This window comes from Loxodonta africana, chromosome 26 (genome assembly GCF_030014295.1).
Source record: "Loxodonta africana isolate mLoxAfr1 chromosome 26, mLoxAfr1.hap2, whole genome shotgun sequence".
Lineage (NCBI taxonomy): Eukaryota > Metazoa > Chordata > Mammalia > Proboscidea > Elephantidae > Loxodonta > Loxodonta africana.
In genome coordinates, this window is record NC_087367.1 from 38,594,227 (window position 1) to 38,615,420 (window position 21,194).

General features: G+C 41.0%; 1 protein-coding gene and 1 pseudogene across 6 annotated transcripts in view; one reads left to right on the forward strand and one right to left on the reverse strand.

Moving 5' to 3' along the window:
- The window catches only part of CEP70 (centrosomal protein 70), a 138,313-nt gene that overhangs the window by 39,852 nt on the left and 77,267 nt on the right, over positions 1-21,194 (forward strand). For all 6 annotated transcript variants that reach the window (XM_003419965.4, XM_064277250.1, XM_010599486.3 and 3 more), the window contains one exon: positions 9,573-9,629. In XM_003419965.4, the coding sequence (XP_003420013.1) occupies positions 9,573-9,629 (57 nt within the window). The remainder of the gene's footprint in view (positions 1-9,572; positions 9,630-21,194) is intronic.
- On the reverse strand, positions 17,647-18,678 carry LOC104846839 (eukaryotic translation initiation factor 4E-like; annotated as a pseudogene).

Genomic DNA, 21,194 nt, shown 5'->3' on the forward strand with positions numbered 1-21,194 from the left:
ATTCCATCTTTATATTTCATGTACCCTGTGACATAATTTTATCCTTGCCTTTTATATATTTGTTATTGAAAAACATGAAGAACCAATACATTTAGAATTATTGACCATGAACACCTTACTAGCCCTTATACTTGTCCATGCATTTCCCTTTATTAGGAATCTTTCTTTTTATGTATAGCTTTGAATTACTTTCTGGTGTCTTTTCCCTTCCATCTATAGAACTCCCATTAGTATTTTTTGTAGGGCCGGTCTGGTGGGTATGAACTGTCTCAGATTCTGTTTGTCTGGAAATGTTTTAATGTCACACTCATTCTTGAAAGATAGTTTCACTGGGTATAGCAATCTTGGTTGACAGTTTTTTTCTTTCAGCACTTTAAATATCTCATTCCATTACTTCTGGCCTCCAGTGTTTCTGAGGAAATATCAGCATTTGATCTTATTAGGGATTGTTTGTATGTGACTGTTTGCCTCTCTCTCAATGCTTTCAGGATTCTCTATCTTCAGTTTTTGAGAGCCTGACTATAATGTATCTTGGTGTAGATCTCTTTGGGTTTATCTTGCTTGGGGTTCCTTGAGCTTCTTGGATTTGTAGATTCGTGTTTTTTGTTAGGTTAGGGAAATTTTATGTGATTATTTCTTCAAATATTCTTTCTGTCCCTTTCATCTTCTGGAATTCCTGTAATGCATGTATTAGGTCTCTTGTTTTCCCATAATTCCATTAAATTGTGCTCAGCCTTCTTAAACCTCCGTTCTTGTTGCTCTTCAGTGTCTGTAATTTTAACTATCTTATCCTCTAATTTTCTTATTCTTTCTTCTGCTTGGTTAAATCTGTTGGTAAGTCCTTCTATTGTGTTTCTCATTTCAGTTATTGTTCCTTTCAGTTGCAATATCTTTTTTTAGATCGTGTTGTTCTTGCATTGTTTTCCTTTTTCCCTTTAGCTCTTCGTCTCTGTTTCCCCTTAGTTCTTTAATTATGTTTAATGTTGTTGTATTATATTCTTCCTTTTTTTTTTTTTTTCCATTACTTGGTCATCCGTAGATGCGTTTTTACTGCCTTTGTCATGTTCATTTGGATGGGCCATTGTTTTTCCCTTCTTTGTGTGTTTTGTGATTTTTTGTTGGGGCATTGGAATTTTCAAGGGTGTTAACTTTCTCAGTTTTTGCCCACACTACTTTCTGCAAAAACCCTTAGATGGGCAGAGCCTTTGGCCTTTGCTTACCATTTCCTCTTCCTCTCTGTGATAGCTCCTTCTTCCTCCCTGGTTTAATTGGAATTTGAAAGTTCCAGATCTTGTTTTTCAACTTGCAGTCTCTCCCTAACATACCAGAGAACATGCTGTGGTTAGTCTGCCCACTAGTGGACACCACCACTCAGGTGAAAAATCGTGTGTTAATCAATCTGTCCACCAGGAAGTACAATCCGCTCTCTGGTTATTACTCTCTTCCCTTCTCTGTTTCTGCAATCACATTTTTTGTCAGAAAACCCATGCTCAGCAAGCGCCCGTTAGGGTTGGATATTGCCCTCCAGTTTTCCCAAGGTTTCCTTCCCTGCTCTGTGGGGGCTGCTTATATCTGAGCTGGCATTCAGGGGAAGCACAGGTAGAATTTCCTCCTTTTCAGGAGGCAGAGTGGCTGGCACTCTCCAGAGGGACCTCCGAGAGATCTGTCTTGTTGGTTTCAGAGCTCCAGTGGCCCTGTGATGGTTGGGGGAGCAGTCTCAAATTAGGTGACCTACTTCCTGACTCCACTGCATGGAACCTTCTGTAGGAGTTTGTATCAATCCAGCAATCGGCAGTTACTGGTTGGGGGTAGTCACACTCTGAACGAACTCCCAGGAGGGTCTGCCTTGTTGCTATCAGATCCTGTTCTACATATTAGCTATGGGTGTAGCCTCCACTCAAGATGCCTGCTTCCTAGCACATAGCAGCCTCAGTCAGCAGTCCTCAGTGCCTAATGTAAGGGGGAACAGACAGACCCAAACTGATTCCCCAGGTAGGTCTGTCCTGTTGGTTCAGAGGACTGAGCTATGGGGTGCATAGGGAGGCAGGTAGAGTACTGACTATGGGAGCCAATTGCAGTGTGGGGGACTTCTGTATCAGTTGCAACAGCCTGGCAATCAACAATTACCAGCTGAGGGAAGTGTTACACTCTGGTCTGATTCACATGGAGGTCTGCCTTACTGCTGTCAGACTCCCCCCAGTAGACTGTTGGCTGTGAATGCAGCTTCCACTCAAGACTCCTGCTTCCTAACATACAGCGGCCTCAGTCAGCAGTCCTCAGCACAAACTGGGAGTGAGGACAGACTAACCCTAGCTGACCCCCCGGGAAGTTTATCCTGTTGATTTCAGAGACAGAGCTATGGGGTGCACAGGGAGGCAGGTAGAGTGCTGACTATAGGAGCAGACTCTACTGCAGAGCCCTTCTGTAGCAATTCAAAGCAGACTTCTGGTTGGGAATGGGGCTGTCACACTCCAGGCTGTTGCAACTGCTATCAAAGGCTTGTTGCTATCAAAGCCCTCCCTGTAGTATGTTGGCTGTGGGTGTAACCTCCACTAAAGATGCCTCCTTTTTAGCATACAGCAGCCTCAGTCAAGAGTTCTCAACCCTGACTGAAAGCGGGAACAGACAGATGTGAACTGATACCCCGGGAGGTCTGCCCTGTTGTTTTCAGAGGCCTGAGCTATGGGGTACACAGCGAGGCCAATAGAGTATTTACTATGGGAGAAGACTCCATTGTACAGGCCTTCTGTTGCAATTCACGATATGCTTGCAGCTAACAGTGTCCAGGTGAGGGAGGTGCTGGCACACTCAAAACAGATCCTGGGAGAGGCCTGCCTTGTTGAGTTTAGGGCAGAAGCTTGGGATCATCCTCTTTGTACAGGCAGGGGCTGTGGTGCTTAGGAACTCAGGCTCGTTTTTGGGGCCACTACTCCAGTTCACAGCAGCTGGCAGCCCATTGGCTGAGGGAGAGGCAGAGACAGTGGGAGAAGCAATTTTCCTACTGTGTGTGACTCATTGTTCATTTGTCGACTCTTGCCTGTCTGCAGTTCCTCACTGCTTTCCTCTGCTCCCTAATCCAGAGTCCCTCAAAGCCGACCACCATTTCCTTGTTGTGTTTGTAAGGGTGGGTTGGGATGATGGTTTGTTTACGCTGCCATCTTCCCAGAATTTTTCAAGTTCTTTCCCTTTAATTCCACTCTTTAGAGTAAGAAATTGGTGCTGTAATGCTTTCCAAAAATTAGCAATAAGGTTTTTTGTTTTGGTCTTACATCATTTTTGACCTAGCTCTGAGGGCCATCCTGTACATTTCTTACCTTAGAGATTTTTTGAGGAGTGGAACCAGATATTTGCTGAAAATAGTATTAAACATTTAAAGTTAATTAAATTTAGTTAAAAGTTAATTAATTACTCATATATTCCTCAAAAGAGCTGTGGCTCCTTTTAGCAAGGCATGGTATTTAAGAGACCACAATTCGCATTTTGGGCTTGCGTATTGTTATTATGTTGTCATTGCTTCTAGGACGTTTAGTGGAAAGAACTAGGACCTATGTATTGGGGGGGGGGGCGGGGGAGTAGTCATTACTGATTTTTCCTGTTCAGGTTAACAGGATTTTATTTAAACTGTTTGGTTTTACATTTGTATCTCTGAAAATCTTTATTCCTAAGAAAAATATCATAATTATTTGCCTTATTTTATAATATGTATAAGTAATTTGAGAATCATATCAGTATTATTGCTAACAGTAAGACTTCTAAATGAAATTTGAATTTCTTTACAATTCCATTTGACCTTAAATATATTCCACTGTGAATAAAATTAAAATACAATATTCTAAAATCTCTTGAAATATTTTTTCCACATTTGTGCCACCAAATTAATAAGCAGTTAGATTTGTTTTAACTTATTTTCAATTTTTAGGAATTGCTTTATTTATTTATTTACTTTTGAATAGGTAAAACATTTACATGATTACAAAGTCAAAACTTTATATTCAAAGAAATTATGTTTTCATTCATGTCTTTTGTACTCTAATCCTTACCTCCCCTATAGGTAATGAATTTTTAATTTTTAGTGTTATTTTTAGCAAATACAAGCACTATGGATTGTATATTCCCCCTTCTTTTATAAAAGGTAGCACCTTTTTTTTTTTTTTTAACCTAACAGAATAAAGTAGTTATATTTTTACTAGTCTTATGTATTTACAAAGTAAGTTAGGGAATCTACTAATTAGGCATTTCTACTATAAGAGTAAATGTGGAGTCAAATCTAAATTAAAAATAAGTTAAAATATTGAATGGACATGGGAAATCCGGGGTGGAAAGGGGGAGTGTGCTGTTACAGCATAGGGATAGTAAGTAGGGTCACATAACAATGTGTGTATAAATTTTTGTATGAGAAACAAACTTGAGCTGTAAATTTTCACCTAAAGCACAAAAAAAGTTAAAACTAACTTTGTGATTTTTTTGATGATTGAGACATAAAACATATTTAAGTATTTAGGTATTCTTCTTTTGAAGGAAGAGCAAGGACAAAAACATTAACTCCTAAAATAACAAAAATATAATTAGAAATTGGTGTGAATAAAAAACAAGAGGGAAGCAAAGAAAGAAAAATAAGAGTAAAGAAGAAGAAAAAGAATGAGAGATAGAGAGAGGTAGTTAAGATTGGGAGCAAGAAGGGTGTGAGAGAGATGGGGGAAAATGAAAAAAAGAAAATACAGTCAATATAGAAAAAGAAAAGCATTGAGAAAACTTGCCATATATCAGAAGTTAAGCTGATTCAGGTATGAATTTGTCTGATGGGTCAGAGAGTCTCCACTGTACTTGATTTTTAATAAATTAAATTTTCAATTTAGACACTGAACTTGAAAGTTCTGAATTAACCCTATTTGGAATACATGAACTGTAGCCACTACAGATATTGTCAGAAGCTGCAAAGGCAGTGGGCTAAGTAAAATAGGGCACTTACACATGAGTAAAACCATGATTGCTGCATTCACAGACATGAGTCTATTTGGGTAGACCTACACATACTCAGGTAAGTAAAATGTAAGATAGATAGTGGTATGTGCTGTAATGGTGAGGCAGTAGGATATTAAGTGGATGTGTGTCATAAGTTGAATTATGTCTGCCCCAAAAATGCTTGTATCAATTTGGCTGGACCATGATTCCCAGTATTGTGTGGTTGTCCTCCATTTTGTGATTGTAATTTTTTATGTTAAAGAGGATTAGGGTAGGATGTAACATCCTTGCTCAGGTCACATCCCTGATCCAATGTAAAGGGAGTTTTCCTGGGATGTGGCCTGCACCACCTTTTGTCTTACAAGAGATAAAAGGAAAGGGAAGCAAGCAGAGAGTTGGGAACCTCATACCACCAAGAAAGAAGCACCAGGAGCAAAGCACATCCTTTGGACCCGGGGTTCCTGCACAGAGAAATTCCTAGTCCAGGGGAAGATTGATGAGAAGGACCTTCCTCCAGAGCCGACGGAGAGAGAAAGCCTTCCCCTGGAACTGACGCCCTGAGTTTGGACTGTAGCCTACTTTACTGTAAGGAAATAAATTTCTCTTTATTAAAGCCATCCACATGTGGTATTTCTGTTATAGCAGCACTAGATGACTAAGACAGAATTTGGTACTGAGAGACTAGGGTGTCGCTGTAACAGATACCTAAAATGTGGAAGTGGTTTTGAAACTAAATGTATAGAGGAGCAGCAACAACAGAGGACCAGCAGCAGCAGAACCAAGAGACCAACATGAGAAGGGGCTACAGCCAACCCATGGAGCAAGAGAGCTGAGTGCCTGTGGGTAGGAGGCTTCCTGGCAGAGTGAGGTACCTCTGGGCACTTATTGGTGGAGCTAGGCTTGCTGACCCATGGAGCAAGAGAGCTGAGTGCCTGTGAGCAGAAGGCTTTCTGGCAGAGTGGGGTGCCTTCAGGTACTTATTGGTGGAGCTTTGGAACACTTGCCGCAGCAGGGCAGATTGCGGGCATGAGGCCCAAGGAGCTGAGAGGGCAAGAAACCAGGAAACAGAAGCTGAAGAGACAACACAAGAGGCCGAGCTGCCTCGGTCTTAAAAGGTATGGCCAGGACCGCTGGGGTTTCAAAGGGTGGAGCCATGGCCTCTGGTATTTCTAAGGGTGGAGTAGCTGCTCAGATCGACTAGGAGAACAGTGTGCTAAAAGCCAAGGGAGCAGAGTTGCTGTCCCAGTGGGTCCGGAAGGTGGAGCTGAAGCCCAGGGTCAAGGGGCCTCCACTCAGAATCTGGAGAGAGTGGCCAATACCTAGAATCTAGACGGCAGGACCATCGTATAAATTGTCTCAGAAAACAGGATTATTTTCAAAGCCTTGAGGACTAATGTAATATGTTCTGCTGACTTGGTGGGTGCCTATTATTCCTTTGTTTCCTCTAATTTCTCCCATTTGTAATGGAAATATCTACGTTGTGCCTGTTCTGCTATTGTACCTTTGGAAGCAGATAACTTGTATTCTAGATTTCACAGATGAAGAGGAATTTTTGGATTTTGGACTTGGAGTTAAGACTTTTGGTATGATATAATGGGATGAATATGTTCTGCATGCTGCAAGGATGTGATTGTTTTGGGGGGCCAAAGGGTAGAATGTCATGGATTGAATTAGGTCCCCCCCAAAAATGTAACAGTTTGGCTAGGCCGTGATGCCCAGTATTGTGTGGTTTTCCTCCATTTTGTGATTGTAATTTTATGTTAAGGAGGATTAGGGTGGTATGTAACATCCTTGCTCAGGTCACATCCCTGATCCAATGTAAAGGAGGTTTCCCTGGGGTGTGGCCTGCACCACCTTTTGTTTTACAAGAGATAAAAGGAAAGGGAAGCAAGCAGAGAGTTGGGGACCTCATACCACCAAGAAAGAAGCACCAGGAGCAGAGCACATCCTCTGGACCCAGGGTTCCTGCGCAGAGAAGCTCCTAGTCCAGGGGAAGATTGATGAGAAGGACCTTCCTCCAGAGCCGACAGAGGGAGTTAGCCTTCCCCTGGAACTGACACCCTGAATTTGGACTTTTAGCCTACTTTACTGTGAAGAAAGAAATTTCTCTTTGTTAAAGCCATCCACTTGTGGTATTTCTGTTGTAGCAGCACCAGATGACTAAGACAGTATGGCAGGAGAGATTAATTTCCATTGAGCAAGGTGAGAGTGACCACAAAGGCTTCATGAAAGAGATAACTTTTAAGCCAAACTATTAGGAATCAACTCGACAGCAGTGGGTTGGTTGGTTGATTATTAGGAACCCTAAGATTTTAATAGGCAGAGGTGAGGGGAAGAGTGTTTCAATAAGAGAAGTATGGTGACCAGAAGACAGTGTATTTGGGAGTGGCAGGCAGTCTAAGAGGTCTGAAGCATAGGGTGGATGAGATGATAGGAAGAGTCTTAAGACACAAGGTGAAAGGAAAGATGTGCTGGAACTTTGAGGGCTTGAAACTCCAGGCTCAAGAGTTTGGATTATATTTTCTGTGTAGCAGGGGGGGAAATCCAGGGTTTCTGAGCAAAGAAATTAAACTTGGAGGCAGATAGACCAGTCCGTAATCTGTTTTAATGGTCTAGGTGAGAGATAATGAAGACCAAAAGAAAGATACTGCAGAGATGGACAGAGTTTAATTACTCATTGGCTCTAGGTGTTGAAAGGAGGGGAGGAATCAAAGATAGGCATATTTCAAGCTAGGTTTGGGGGAATGGGTAGGGAAGACGATAAATTCAATTATGGACATTTAGGCACCTTCAGCTTAGCCATTTGGAGAAGTTAGGCCTTCAGCAAGATGGGTTGAACTCCAGAGAACCTCCAAATTTTAGGTAGAAGAAGAGGAGACAGACAACGAGTTATATTTTATTGTCAGGAGAACCAAGGGAGAAGAATGTTTCAAGGAGAGCCTGGTCAGAAATGTTACATGCTGCCTCATCAGTTTACTTGTTTGCCTTCCCAATGTCTTATTTGCTCAGAATCTCCATTACTTGACACATAATAAGTCTTCCCTAAAAGCTTATCAAAGGTAGTACGTAACAATCACTCATAATGAATGAAGTTTGCTATAAAGGAAAAGAGAAATGGATTGGTGGCATAAGGGGGAAGCAGGTGGTGAGAGAGTTTGTGTATGATATAAGGAAGATTGAAGCATATTTTCAGGATACTGTGAAAGCTGATATGTGCTAGGAAGGGGAAAGGTTGAAGAGAAAGAGAGCAATCCATATTAAAAGTAGCGTTGGATGAATTAGCTCTGAAAAGGAAGGTGAATAGGTAATATTATTCCAAGGTAGAAGGGAACAGTTTCTTCAAGGATAACACATGAAGTGTAGTATTATTTTAGTTTAATCTCATCATTTTTTAAATTCTAAAATTAATACATATATGCTTATAAAAATTTGAACAATATAGAAATATATAAAGTGTTATGGACCTGCTTATCCTTGCTAATTCCCACACCTCAGAGAATAACCACTCTCAGCAGATTGGTGTGTATCCGCTCTAGCGTTTTTCAGTAGGATACTGTTGGTATTTTGAGTGGGCAGGTCTTCATTGTTTAGGGCTGTTGTGTTCACTGATGAACTTTTAGCATCCTGTCCCCTTCCCTATAGCCAAAGTGACAACCAGCTGTGCCCTCCAGATACCCATAGGTAATGGTATTATCCCCTAGGTTTTTTGGAGTTTAAAGAACCTGTAGTGTTCTTTTTCAGTGCATTTACAAATTCACACACAATTTTTTCTTTTCCCTTTTTTAAAAACAAAACTAGAGTGATACTTTATATTTGGTTAGGGAGTCCTGGTGACACAGTGGTTTAAACACTCAGCTGCTAACTGAAAGGTCAGTGGTTTGAACCCACCAGCTGCTCCAGGGGAAAAAAGATGTGGCAGTCTGCTTCAATAAGGTTACAGTCTTGGAAACTTTGTGGGGACAGTTCTACTCTGTCCTGTAGGGTCACTGTGAGTCAGAATCGACTTGATGGCTACAATTTACATTTAGTTATACAACATTAATGTTTTCCTTGAGCAGTCCTTATTAGGATATACAATTTATAGCTCTTCTTTTAATGCTGCATAGTTCTCTATAGCATGGATCTACCAGTATTTAACTTTTCCCCGTTGGATGTTTAAATTGTTTCTGGTTTTCCCTCTTACACATAATGGTGTAGTGAACAACTTTTTACATAATTTAGTTGTACCGTTGAGCAAATATTTCTGTGGGAGAGATTGCTAGCTGTTAGAACTGTTGGGACATGGAAAATATATATTTAATATGTTGAGGGAGAATGGTTGTTATTTTAAAGCCTTTATTTTATAATTAGTATAAAATATATGACATAGTATACTTGCTTCTATCAATAAATTGTTATTTTAAAGCCTATATTTTGTAATTAATATAAAATATGAAAAAAAATTTTTTTATATGACGTAGTATAATACTTGCTTCTATCAATAATCATTTAATTTTTTAAAACCCACCAGGTAATCTGTTATTACTTTTATCACTGTAATTTGAAATTATTGAGAGAAAATAGTAGGTAGCATTTTGAGAACAAGCCTCACTCTCTCTTCTGTTTTCTAGGTTGCTTTGCCTGATTGATTATTATGAATCTAAAATTAGAAAAATTCATCAGCAAAGGTATGACCAATTCAGTATGACAATTTTTAAAGTTATTATCCAGTCATGATCCATACTAATAGTTTTTGCTACCTTTTGAAACTTTAAGTATGCTATGAAAAACTACCTAGCATGTCACGATGAGGTTCTTTTTTCATAAAGGTATTAAAGACTGTATTTTATTACTCATGTTAAAATTTTTTTGATGTATTTATGTTACATGTTAATAGTAAGATAGGTATATTTAATAATCACAGAGTCACTGGTCACAGCAAAAATGGTATTTAGTTTTTATTTGTTGAATTATTATAATTTGTTCTACTGATGTCATCTAGCCCCTGGATAGTTATAAATTTCCACCAAGTGTGTAAAAATTAGATTAGCTGTATACCAGAGTGCATCATAATTTGTATGCAGATTCTACATGAGGTTAAAAAAAAAACAGTATAGTGAAAAAAATCTAGTATATAGATGATAATATACTTGTCACCTCTGATTAAAGAAGTAGGGGTAAAGAATAATGGTCTGTGGCTAACCTAAAAAAGCTAAAGGATATCTAAGGCCAAATAATCTAAAATGTTTTAATATGTGATCGTTAAAACAGTAGCTGTTTTGTTTCCTTGTTTATAGATGTGCAGTTCTTTCAAAAAATAAATATTGGAACACCTGCTTTGTGCCATGTTCCGCTTTAGGTACAGAGGCTTTCACAATAAGCAAAGCAGACAAATTCTGTGCTTTCATGAAGCATACATACTGTTTAAAAATGGTGCAGGGGCAGCATCTGACCACCTCTAACTTTACTAGGGGAAGGAGAATCAAGATCAACAGCCCAAGGCTGATTCCTATGAGAAGGAGGTCAGACATGCCTCCTCTCTCTGCCATTTTTGCCAATTCTGACACCGATTGTCCTTCCTGTGGTGCACTCTACTTCTGTACTGGGTTCAATAATTCATTGCAATGGCTACACAGAATTCACAGACCATACTCATGATTATGTGGTTTATTAGGGAAGTAAGAGGTTATAATTCAGGCTCAGGAACACTCAGAATACAGTTCTTCCATCAGGACAACCTCTTCCGAACCATGCTTCAGGCACACATCTCTCTGGCCCTCAGCCTCTGTCCTGCTAGGCAAGTGTTACAGAGCTCTGCCCATAAGTGCCCAGAGGCACTCCACTCCTCCAGTAAGCCTCAGCCCAAAGACACTCAGCTTTCTTGCTCCATGGGCCAGGAAGCCCAGTGTGCCATCTCTTGTGGGTCTCTCCTGCCAGTCTCTGTTGCTGGTTTCTCTTGCCAGTCTCTCCTACCACTGTTTATCTGCCACCACTTGCCACTGTCTTCAGTGTTACAGCTCTCTGTCTTCTGGGGCCAGGAGCTTCTCAGCACAGGGATCCTGGGTCCAAAGGACGTGCTCTCCACTCCTGGCTGTTCTCTTGGCAGTCCAGTGGTAGAATGATCTCCTTCCCGTCTCTGGGATGGCTCATTTTAACCCCGGTGGGATGACAAAACTGTCCAATCCGTTTGGTGAGCCACAATTACCCTATTTGCACAGCCCCACCCAGTCACTTGGGTGGAAGTTACAAGGCCATGGCTACAGAGGCCACACAAAAGTGATCCATCACACACAGGCCACCCCCTGGCTTTTCTAGTCATGGTTCTTTCATACTTGAAAGATAACCACCCCCTACCCCCAATTGTTTCACCAGTCCAAAACAGTTGTTAACAATTTGTCCTTTGGTAGAGCAAAAGAATCCTCAAGGTGAGCTTACTCAGGTTCCAGCCATTCAGGCCTGCTGCAGGTGTCCATCTGATCTGGTCAGGTTCTCCAAAAGTCATCTCAGCTTCACCGTTCCTGGCCTCTGATAAAATTTAACTGAGAGAAAATTATTCCCTTGCTCCGAGCCTCATGACGTATCAGCATAGCAAAACCTTTAAGGACTTTAGGTTTGCCCGCTATACTTGAGTCCAACAGTGCCTCCCCTTTAGTCCACTCTTTCACACTTATAGCTTCTACAGTTACAATTTTCGCAATCGCAGTTAACCCTGTTAACAGTCCATAGTCACAACTGAGTTATGTAATCCTATCAGCATCTTCCCCCGACCCGCCGTTCTCCAGACCCATTAGGATCCCTTGTCCGCCTCATTTAATGTAAGCACACTCATGAAAGCATGTAAGCCAGCCACTTCTTGCCTTTATCTCCCCCCCTTTTAGATCGCCAGTATTTTAATTGCCTGTCCCTATCAAACCAGTTCTCTGAGAAGATGAGCATGTTCCTCGGTCTTGAAGAATCTTCTATTCTGATTGGAATTTTGAACATCTGCATCCATAAGCAAAGTCCAGGCCAGAACAAGCCATCAAATTACAGCAATCTACACCAGCTCAGAGTGTCAAATATCTTTCTCTTCATTTGGTCAGGTTCTGTTCAGCTCATCCCTAGCCATCCAAGCTAGGTCAAAATGGGTAGCAGCCTTAGGCTTGAGAGTTCACACATTCCTTCTGGCACTTCAGACAGTCCCTTCACACTCTCTCATCCCTGGCCTTCTTGGGCTAGGTCAAGGGGTTCCACCCATAAACTTCAGAAGTCCACACAACTCCCTTTACTTCTGACCAGCCAACCTTTTCTCTCTCCCTTATCCCTACCCGCTGTGGGTAGGTCAACAGGTACCTGTGGAACATGTCCCACCTCAGCCTTTCTCTTCATTTCTACACTTCCCTCACTTCCACTCATGAGTGGATACAGTTGGTCACCTCAGGTGAGCATACCGACCTGTCTACTTGCTGGCCCCCTTTCACTTCCAGTCCTGGAAGGGGGTTCCTTCCACTGGGCACTTTTCCTGTCTCGATGCATCCAATCACTTGCTCAAAATTCAAAAAACAAAAAAGTCACTTTTTTCCCCTGCAAGTCCTTCCTTCAAATGCAAATCTCCTGTTCTCTCAGCAATTCTAGGTGGTTCTGCATGTCTTTTAAAATGCAAGTTTGCTGACTCTGAAGGGTTCCCGTGGGGCTCAGGCATACACAGGGCTACTGCATTCAAACAGTCTGTATTTCTTCAGGTAAATTCTAGTTCCCGTTTTAGCATATCCAATCAAGTATTGGTTGAAGGCAGAGTTACACACTCTCTGTAATTTGTAATACCCAATAATCATTTCTGTCATACATTCAGCTCTGCTTTACAACACTAGGTAGGATAAACATTCAATATCCATAGTACATTCAGATAAACACATAACCCTTTTTTAAAACATTCCAGTTTCATCTTCTCTTCTCCACTGCTTAACTATCTTCCCATTCATTGGCTTGGGCCTCTGGCTGGATGGAACCGGAAAACCCTGGTCCCATCAGTCATCCTGCTTATCTGGTCTGGCTTTTGCCCCTAGCCACTCGATATGTGGCTTTTCAGCCATTGCAGGTAACAGCAACCAGAGTAACTACCTAAGAATCAAAGTTTCACTTCCTAATACCCTTTGTTCTTTCTCTTACAAAGTCCGAGGTTTTCATCAGTCTAGAGCCATTGCAAAGAATCCCACTTCTGACACCAACTGTAAAATTGGCGCGGGGGCAGCATCTGACCTCTTCTAACTTCACTAGGGGGAAGGAAAATCAAGATCAACAGCCCAAGGCTGTTCCTATGAGGCAGAGGTCAAACATGCCTCTTCCCTCTGCCACTTTGACCAATTGTGACACCAGTTGCCCCTCCTATGGCTCTGCTGGGTTTGATAATTCACTGCAGTGGCCACACAGAACTCACAGATTATACTCATGATTATGGGGTTTATTAGGGAAATAACAGGTTACAATTCAGGCTCAGGAACACTCAGGATACAGTTCTTCCATGAGGACAGCCTCTTCTGAGCCACTCTGCAAGCTTCTGCCCTATACATGCAAGTGTTACAAAACTCTTTTAGCTCTGCTGATGAGTGCTCAGACGTACCCCATTCTGCCAGTAAACCTCAGCCCAAAGGCACTCAGCTTTCTCACTCCATGGGCCAGGAAGCCAACTGTACCATCTCCTGCTGGTCTCAGTTGCTGCTCTCTCCTGCCTGTCTCTCCTGCTGCTGTTGCTCTGCCGCCACTTCCTTCTGTCTTCAGTGCTACAACGCTTGGTCTCCTGAGTCCAGAAGCTTCTCAGTGCAGGGATCCCAGGTCCAAAGTATGCGCTCTCTGCTCCTGGCAGTTCTCCTGGTGGTGGTAGGATATTCTCCTTCCCACCTCTGGGATGGTTCATTTCAATCCCAGCAGGATGGCAAAAAACTGACCAATCCTCTTAGTGGGCGACAATTGCCCTATTTGCACTGTCCCATCAAGTCACTTGGGTGGGAGTTACAAGACCATGACAAACAAGGCCACACGAAAGTAATCCATTGCACCACACATGCACTCTAGTATTCTTGTCACAAGAATGACTTTCTAGACTCTCAAGGAGACTAATGGCAGAGCTGTGTTGGTTGATGATTTCCTTCTAGCACTTTGAGGTTTCTTAAGAAAGAAGGAAGAAAGGAGGGAAAGGGGAAAGAAAAAAGGGGGGGGAACAAAAAAGAACAACTAATACTAGAAGCAACTCCTTGCATCTATTAAGTAACTTTTATTAAATAACTTCAGGGACTTTCCGATTTCTAAATAAAGCTGTGTCTTTTAGATGGTAGGAATGGATGGGATTAAATAGAGTCTACAGAGATAGTGCAAAGTTTTGGACATGTTCTTACCTTCTAGGAATTTACAGTCTAGTAAGGGAGATAAAAGGTAAACACAATAATTAAGATAGATAATATGAGACTTTAAAGCTCTGTAGTACTTAATACATAATGCCACAGTAGAGTGATTACTAAAAATTGTACAGACAGTAAGTGCTATAGGAGTGTAGACCAGGAAAAAATCAATTTTGGATGGAGTGACCAGCGAAGCCTTCACAGAGGAAATTTGGAAAAAGAGAAAGGCAAAAAAGTTAAAGACATTTTATACTGCTTGAATGCTATAAATAAAAGTGCATAGAGAAGAGTGTAAAACTTTTCATGGCACAATAATTAAGCCAGTTTGGATAGAGTTCGTGGGATTCATTGGCATGTTCCATAGATAGGGGTAGTAACCTATGAAGAGCAGCCACTACATTACCGTAAATGAACAAGAAGGCATCAGTTACCTTAGAAAGAAGGAAGACACTTCTTTTGATACTGAAAAACTGGGTGGTGGGTTATCGATATTTATGAGTAAAGAGAAGGAAAATGGGAAATTTCATGGCTTGAGGGTTTGCAAAAACTCCTGCTTACAGAAGTCAGGAAAATTGTGGAAATGAGTGAAGTGGGCTAGGGGACTATGGCAAATTGGATAACTGTGCCCCATCTGCCTTAAGAGGGCAGCTACTACACAGCTCTCTCCATCTGATGCTGTGCAGGAATATGGGCCCTGTGTAGCTAGATTTTCTAATTTTTCGAGAGAAGGTAGAAGGTTGATTTATGAAATCAGATTTTTAAATGTTTACCACTAATTCAACCTTTAAAAAAACGTTATATGGTCTAGAGTAAATGCTGGTTGCAGCCTTTGGTCTTTAAAAAAAAAAAAAAAAATGTCTTCAGTAAATTCTAATCTAGATTCAGAGGTTGGCAAACTTTTTCTGTCTAGGGCCAGACAATAAATATTTTAGGCTTTGGGGCCATATAGTGTCTGTTGCAGCTACTCAACTGCTGTTGTAACATGAAATCAACCATAGGCAAAATGTAAGTAAATTGACATGGCTGTGTTCCAATAAAACTTTATTTACAAAAACCCACAGCCTACTGGATTGATGGCACTGGGTTTAGTTTTTTTTTTGTTTTTTACTGGATTTAGCCTGTGGACAGTAGTTTGCTGACCTCTGATCTAGATGTTGAAGAGAGAGAGTTTGAGATTTTTAGTAAGGACAGAGAAAAATTTAGCATAAACCAAACCAAAGCCATTGCTGTCTAGTCGATTCTAACTCATAGTGACCCTGTAGGACAGAGTAGAACTGCCTTATACGGTTTCCAAGGCTGTTATCTTCACAGAAGCAGACTGCCAAGTCTTTTTCCCGTCGAGTAGCTGATGAGTTCAAACTGCTGACCTTTTGGTTAGCAGGTGAAAACTTTAACAACTGTACCACCTGGATAGAATGTGGTGAGTGGTAGCCATGGAGTTGTGCAAACTGGGAGTCTCTGACTAAAAATGATAAAAGGATTGAGGCCATGGGGAGTGATGGTGGTGTTGAATTTGGTTGTCATGAATTTGTAGCCAGAGGTTGAGAGGGCTGGGCAATTAGAGAGGATTAGAGATGAAGCATTAGCTTTCACGTAACAGTTCTTTCATCACCAGTCTAACTGAAGTGAAATACTTTGACCTTATACTAGGCTGTGCTCAGATGTTCAGATTAAATACTTCTTAAGGGAGAGAAAGATGGGGAAAAAATATGAGATGGCATTATAAATAAAGTTTCTACAATCTAAAAGTCATTTGAACTGTTTACTGCAATGGAACGAATCTCTCCTGAGCAGTGGGTTTCAGGTCTCAGTGACTGAACAGAGCTCATAAACTCTGACAGTTCTTGCTCCTAGAAAGGAGACTGACTAGGCAATGAGTATGTAGCAGCAAGATAAATTTTGACATCTATAACATGGATATTAGTATCACCTGAAGAAGCAGGAGACAGTAAAGGTGTAATAATTAATTGAAAATATTATGCTAGTAAAGGAAAAAGAGAGAGGACGAGGAAAGACAGGCTAAGATTTAGAGCCCCAGTGGGATAAACAAGAAGCATCAGAAAGTTACCGAAAGAGAGGAGCCAGACCAAAGGAAGAAGAGAGACGGGATATGGGCTTCTTGCAGAGGCAGAAGCCCTTCTTATCACTCATTTTTAAAATCCACATATAAGATGCTATCTATTGAATTTATTAAAAATTTTAATAAACATAATAATCAAACTAGTGCTCCAAACTTATGCTGTTCATGTGGAAGACACTACAAGACGCAACAGAGACTGCCTTGCAATAAGAGGTACAAATTCCTTCTTTAGTGATAGAAAAACCTAGTTGTTTAAAAGACAACTTACTGTACACATTTTAATATTTACAGTTTTGTTCACTGTTTTAATATGAGCGGGACCACTTTTCTACTTAAGCCTTTTTTAACCAAATCAAAATAACCTAAGTAATACAAACTGTTAAAATATAGTATAAAGATACAAAAAAAAAAAAAAAAACAGACATACTAATTCTAGTTAGGAATATAATTATAATGTTACATTTTTTTAAATCCACAATTATGTTTAGGAGGTCACATAAACATAGACCACTGGTTTCAATGAAATGCATAAATTGTAGCAAAACTTTTAGTTACAAAAAAAATACCAAAAAATACTCCACCTTTGTGTCATATTCCTGGATTTTTCACCAGTGTTATATGAGGGAAAAAACAAAAGCAAAACAAAATGAAAAACTGAAATGAGAATCACTAATGTTATCAAGTAGGAAAACAAAATCTATCTGATATCAGCAAAAGTACAGCAGAGATAATACTGTAAAAAGAAACAAAGAAAATTGGTAGAAAACTGTATGCATCATACTCTTTCAAATCAGTAAAATATGCTCCTGTATACCATGGTACATAAACAATTTTTTTTTTCTGTAAGGTATCCAAACGCAAATTTTTGTCGTTTTTAATATTGTAGATGGGAGTCTTAATCATCTCATGCTGCTATAACAGAAATACAAGTGGATGGCTTTAGCAAAGAGAAGTTTATTCTCTCACAGTCCAGTAGGCTAGAAGTCTGAATTCAGGGCACTGGCTCTAGGGGGAGGCTTTCTCTCTCTGTCAGCTCTGGAGGAAGGTCCTTGTCATTAGTCTTCCCTTGGTCTGGAAGCATCTCAGCACAGGAACCTCAGGTCCAGAGGACGTGCTCTACTCCCAGCACTGCTTTCTTGGTGGTATGAAGTCCCCATGTCTTTGTGCTTGCTTCTCTCTTTTATATGTCAAAAGAGATTGGCTTAAGACACTATCTAATCTTGTATACCTCATCAATGTAATTGCCACTAATCCACTGGGAATCCATTTTATTACATCATAGTGATAGGATTTACAACACAAAGGGAAATCACATCAGAAGATGAAATGGTAGATGATCATACAGTCATACAAGGGAATCATGACCTAGCCAAGTTGACAGATATTTTGGGGGGATACAATTCTATCCATGACTATGGGTAAATGCATTTGTAATGGTAATTCTACTAAGCCATTACAGATGGGCCAGGAACACATTTATGGATTCTAGGGATGATACGTACTATAATTCTTTGACCGGGATAGTATATACTGTAGCCAAAATAATAATAAAAAATAAGAACACAGAAGTACAAGAAAAGATGAATGAGACTTCTGTTATATCTCAGCAACATTTGGAAGAAAATCAAATTTACACGTAGTCAGTCCACTCTGCTTTTGAAGAGGCGTCTGGTTCAGCTCCGAAATCTCACTTGCTTGACAAAGTCTCATATTGAGAATACTGAGAAGGTGTCTTCTTAAGCAAAAAACCTATTTTTAATGGTGGAGCAGCTTTTGGTAGCTGTGTCTGCATGGGACTCATGACCAATCACTATCTTTGCAAGAAGTCCTAAATTTTCCTTTTATGCCCTCCCTATATTGTTTTCACATTCAGTAGTCCATATTGCTATCTTGTCACCTTTAGCTCTAACATTACACACATGTTGCTCCACATACATCATCACTGTGGTCATCAAAAGATCCTCCAATATGGGAAAGCAGCACCTCTTGTCAAGAGCGATTGAGGTCTCTTGTGTCTGATGTTTGTTCAGTTAATTAGCCATCATCCTCCTTGTTCATTTTTCTTGTCTTTCCCACATGGGCTCAGTACCATCCTTAAAAACTGAGTAGGCATTACATTACTAGACAACTGGATAAGGCTGTACAGAGCCCCCAAATCTTCAACAGTATGAAACTTAGAGATAAGCTGAAGGTTTGGTTGCCAAGTTTTGCTTTTATCATTTTTTAAAAACCAGAGCAAGCAAATATTCTGTGGTGTATTTTAATATAGTGTTCTGGGTTATAGGGTCACTATGAGTTGGAATTGACTCGACGGCAGTGGGTTGGAGTGCATGGGTTAGCAACCTCCTGATTAGATTCTGTTTTCTCTTCTTCTGTAGGTGGAGAATTAGAGATGAGGGTGGGTTTCAGTTCACAATCCCCATCTTAGCATCACCTATTTTTAAGGATAGCGTTGTCCAAAGCTTTTCCCATAATATAGCAAATAGAAAATGATGTGTGGGGGCAGAGCCAAAATGCGGACTAGTCAGACATACTAAGCCATCCCGCTGAAACAAAGACCCCCAAAAAACAAGTAAAACAGATGCAGACATAATTCCTCCAACCCTGAACCTTAAATGAAGGGATAAAGTATTAGATTAGAAGCTACTGAGGAGAAGAAACTGACAGAAAATGGCAAAGGAGTAGAGATACAGAGTGAGGATTCCCAGCCAAGCTCCATGACTTAGCATGGCCATCTTGGAATAAAGCCAACAACCCCTCATCCAGAAAGCCATCTCCACAGAATTCCCAATAGAAGAGAGAGATACGGTGAGGACTTACTTACGGCTAAGTAAGACCATGTTTGCTGGCTGCAACTCAATGGGGAACCCAGACTCTTTCACCTGGTAACCACAGGAGCATGCTTCTACAACCCCCATTCCTCCGGTGAAAGCGGGAAAAACCACCCCATCCTGGCAGCCTCAACTGCCGGGAACCACAGTACCAACCCACCCTATTCTCCTCCATCTAGCCCCCGTCTGCCCCTGCTTTCGCCCTCCAGTCTCCTCTGCCCTGCCAGCTGGACCCTAGATCCCCTACCCGCTGGCTTGTCCCCCGCTGCACTGCACTCTGTGACCTGAAGGGGACTAGCATGGACTCCAGGGCAGTGATGTGCCATGTTCTGTGGCCCCACTGGGGACAAGCATGGACCCCCAGAACCCTCGCCCCCCCCCCCCCCGCTCAGCCACTGCTGCACCGAACTCTGCAGCACCAAGGGACAACTGGCTGGAACCCCAAGCCCCTCCCCTCCTGCTTGGCCCCCATTGCACTGCACTCTGGGTCTCCAAGGGGTATCAGCTTGGACCCCAGATCACTCATTGGTGGCTCAGCCCCCTCCACACTGCACTCTGCAACCTCAGGGCAGGGACTGGCCCAGACCCCAGACCCCTGTCCACTGCTCTGGCCTGACCCACCATGGGCCCCACTCCAGCCCCCACCCTGGCCGAGTTCATGCCACAAATACCCATCTCTACTTCTTCCCTCACTGCTGGGTCTACCCTGCTGCACCATAGCTGAGTGGTTGGCCCTACACACCCAAACAAGGTGATGAGAACTGTTGTGCCCACAGATAAACAAGTAATAAAGCATGCTCAGCCTGCCCACCCAGACATAACCAAACAAAACAACAGAGCAGGACAAAAAAAAAAACAGACCTAAAATAAATCAATAAATAATACCTGCATGTCTTGAGACAGCAGACAGTATCAAAACATAAAAAAAAAGTAAAAAAACAATAAGATGGCTTCAGTAAGTGATGAAACTAAAGCACCAGATGACCTTCTGGGAGAAGAAAAGGCACTGGAACTACCTGATAGGGAATTCAAAGGTCTAATGTTCAGAACTCTTCAAGAGATTAGGAAGGAAATCAAGGAAAACACACACAAAATCATGTAAAAGACAGACAAAACCATTCAAAACTGAGGAAAACACAGACAAAGCAATAGAAGAATTCAGCAAATAATACAAGAACAAAATGTCAAAATAAATAAGGAGTTAGAAATCATGCAAATACAGCAATTAGAAATCCAAAAGCTGAACAGAAAATTTCAGAAATGGACAACACAGTGGAAGATTTTAGGAACAAATTTGAAACAATGGAGGACAGAATCAATGAAATTGAAGACAAATCCATGGATGCCACTTTGAGTAAAAAACAAAGAAAAGGATAAAGAAAACCTAAGAACTATGTGGGATACAATCAAGGGCAAAAATTTGCGCACGATCGGAGTTCCAGAACAGGGGGAGAAAATAGAAAATGCAGAGGGGATCACTGAAGATTTGATGACTGAAAACTTCCCTAATATGAAAGATGAAAAGCTGACCACCCAAGAAGCCCAACAAACCCATACAGGATAGACCCCAAAAGAAAGTCACCAAAACATAATCACACTTGTGAAAACCAAAGACAAAGAATCCTGAGAGCATCTCGAGGAAAACGAAAAGTCACATACAAAGAGGAAACAATAAGACTAAGCTCTGATTTAAAAAAAAAAATCCATTTAGGATTTGCAAGAAGCAACTGATGGATTTGCACTGCCAGCCTTTTGTTTCTCAGCCAAACCCTTAACCACTGCACCACAAGGGCTCCAAGCTCTGATTACTTGGCAGAAACTATGCAGGCAGAAGGCAATTGGATGACATATATAAAATTTTGAAAGAAAAAAACTGCCAACCAAGAATAATATACCCTGAAAAACTCTCTCTCTAATACAATGGTGAAGTTAGGATATTTCCAGATAAACAGAAATTAATGGAATTCA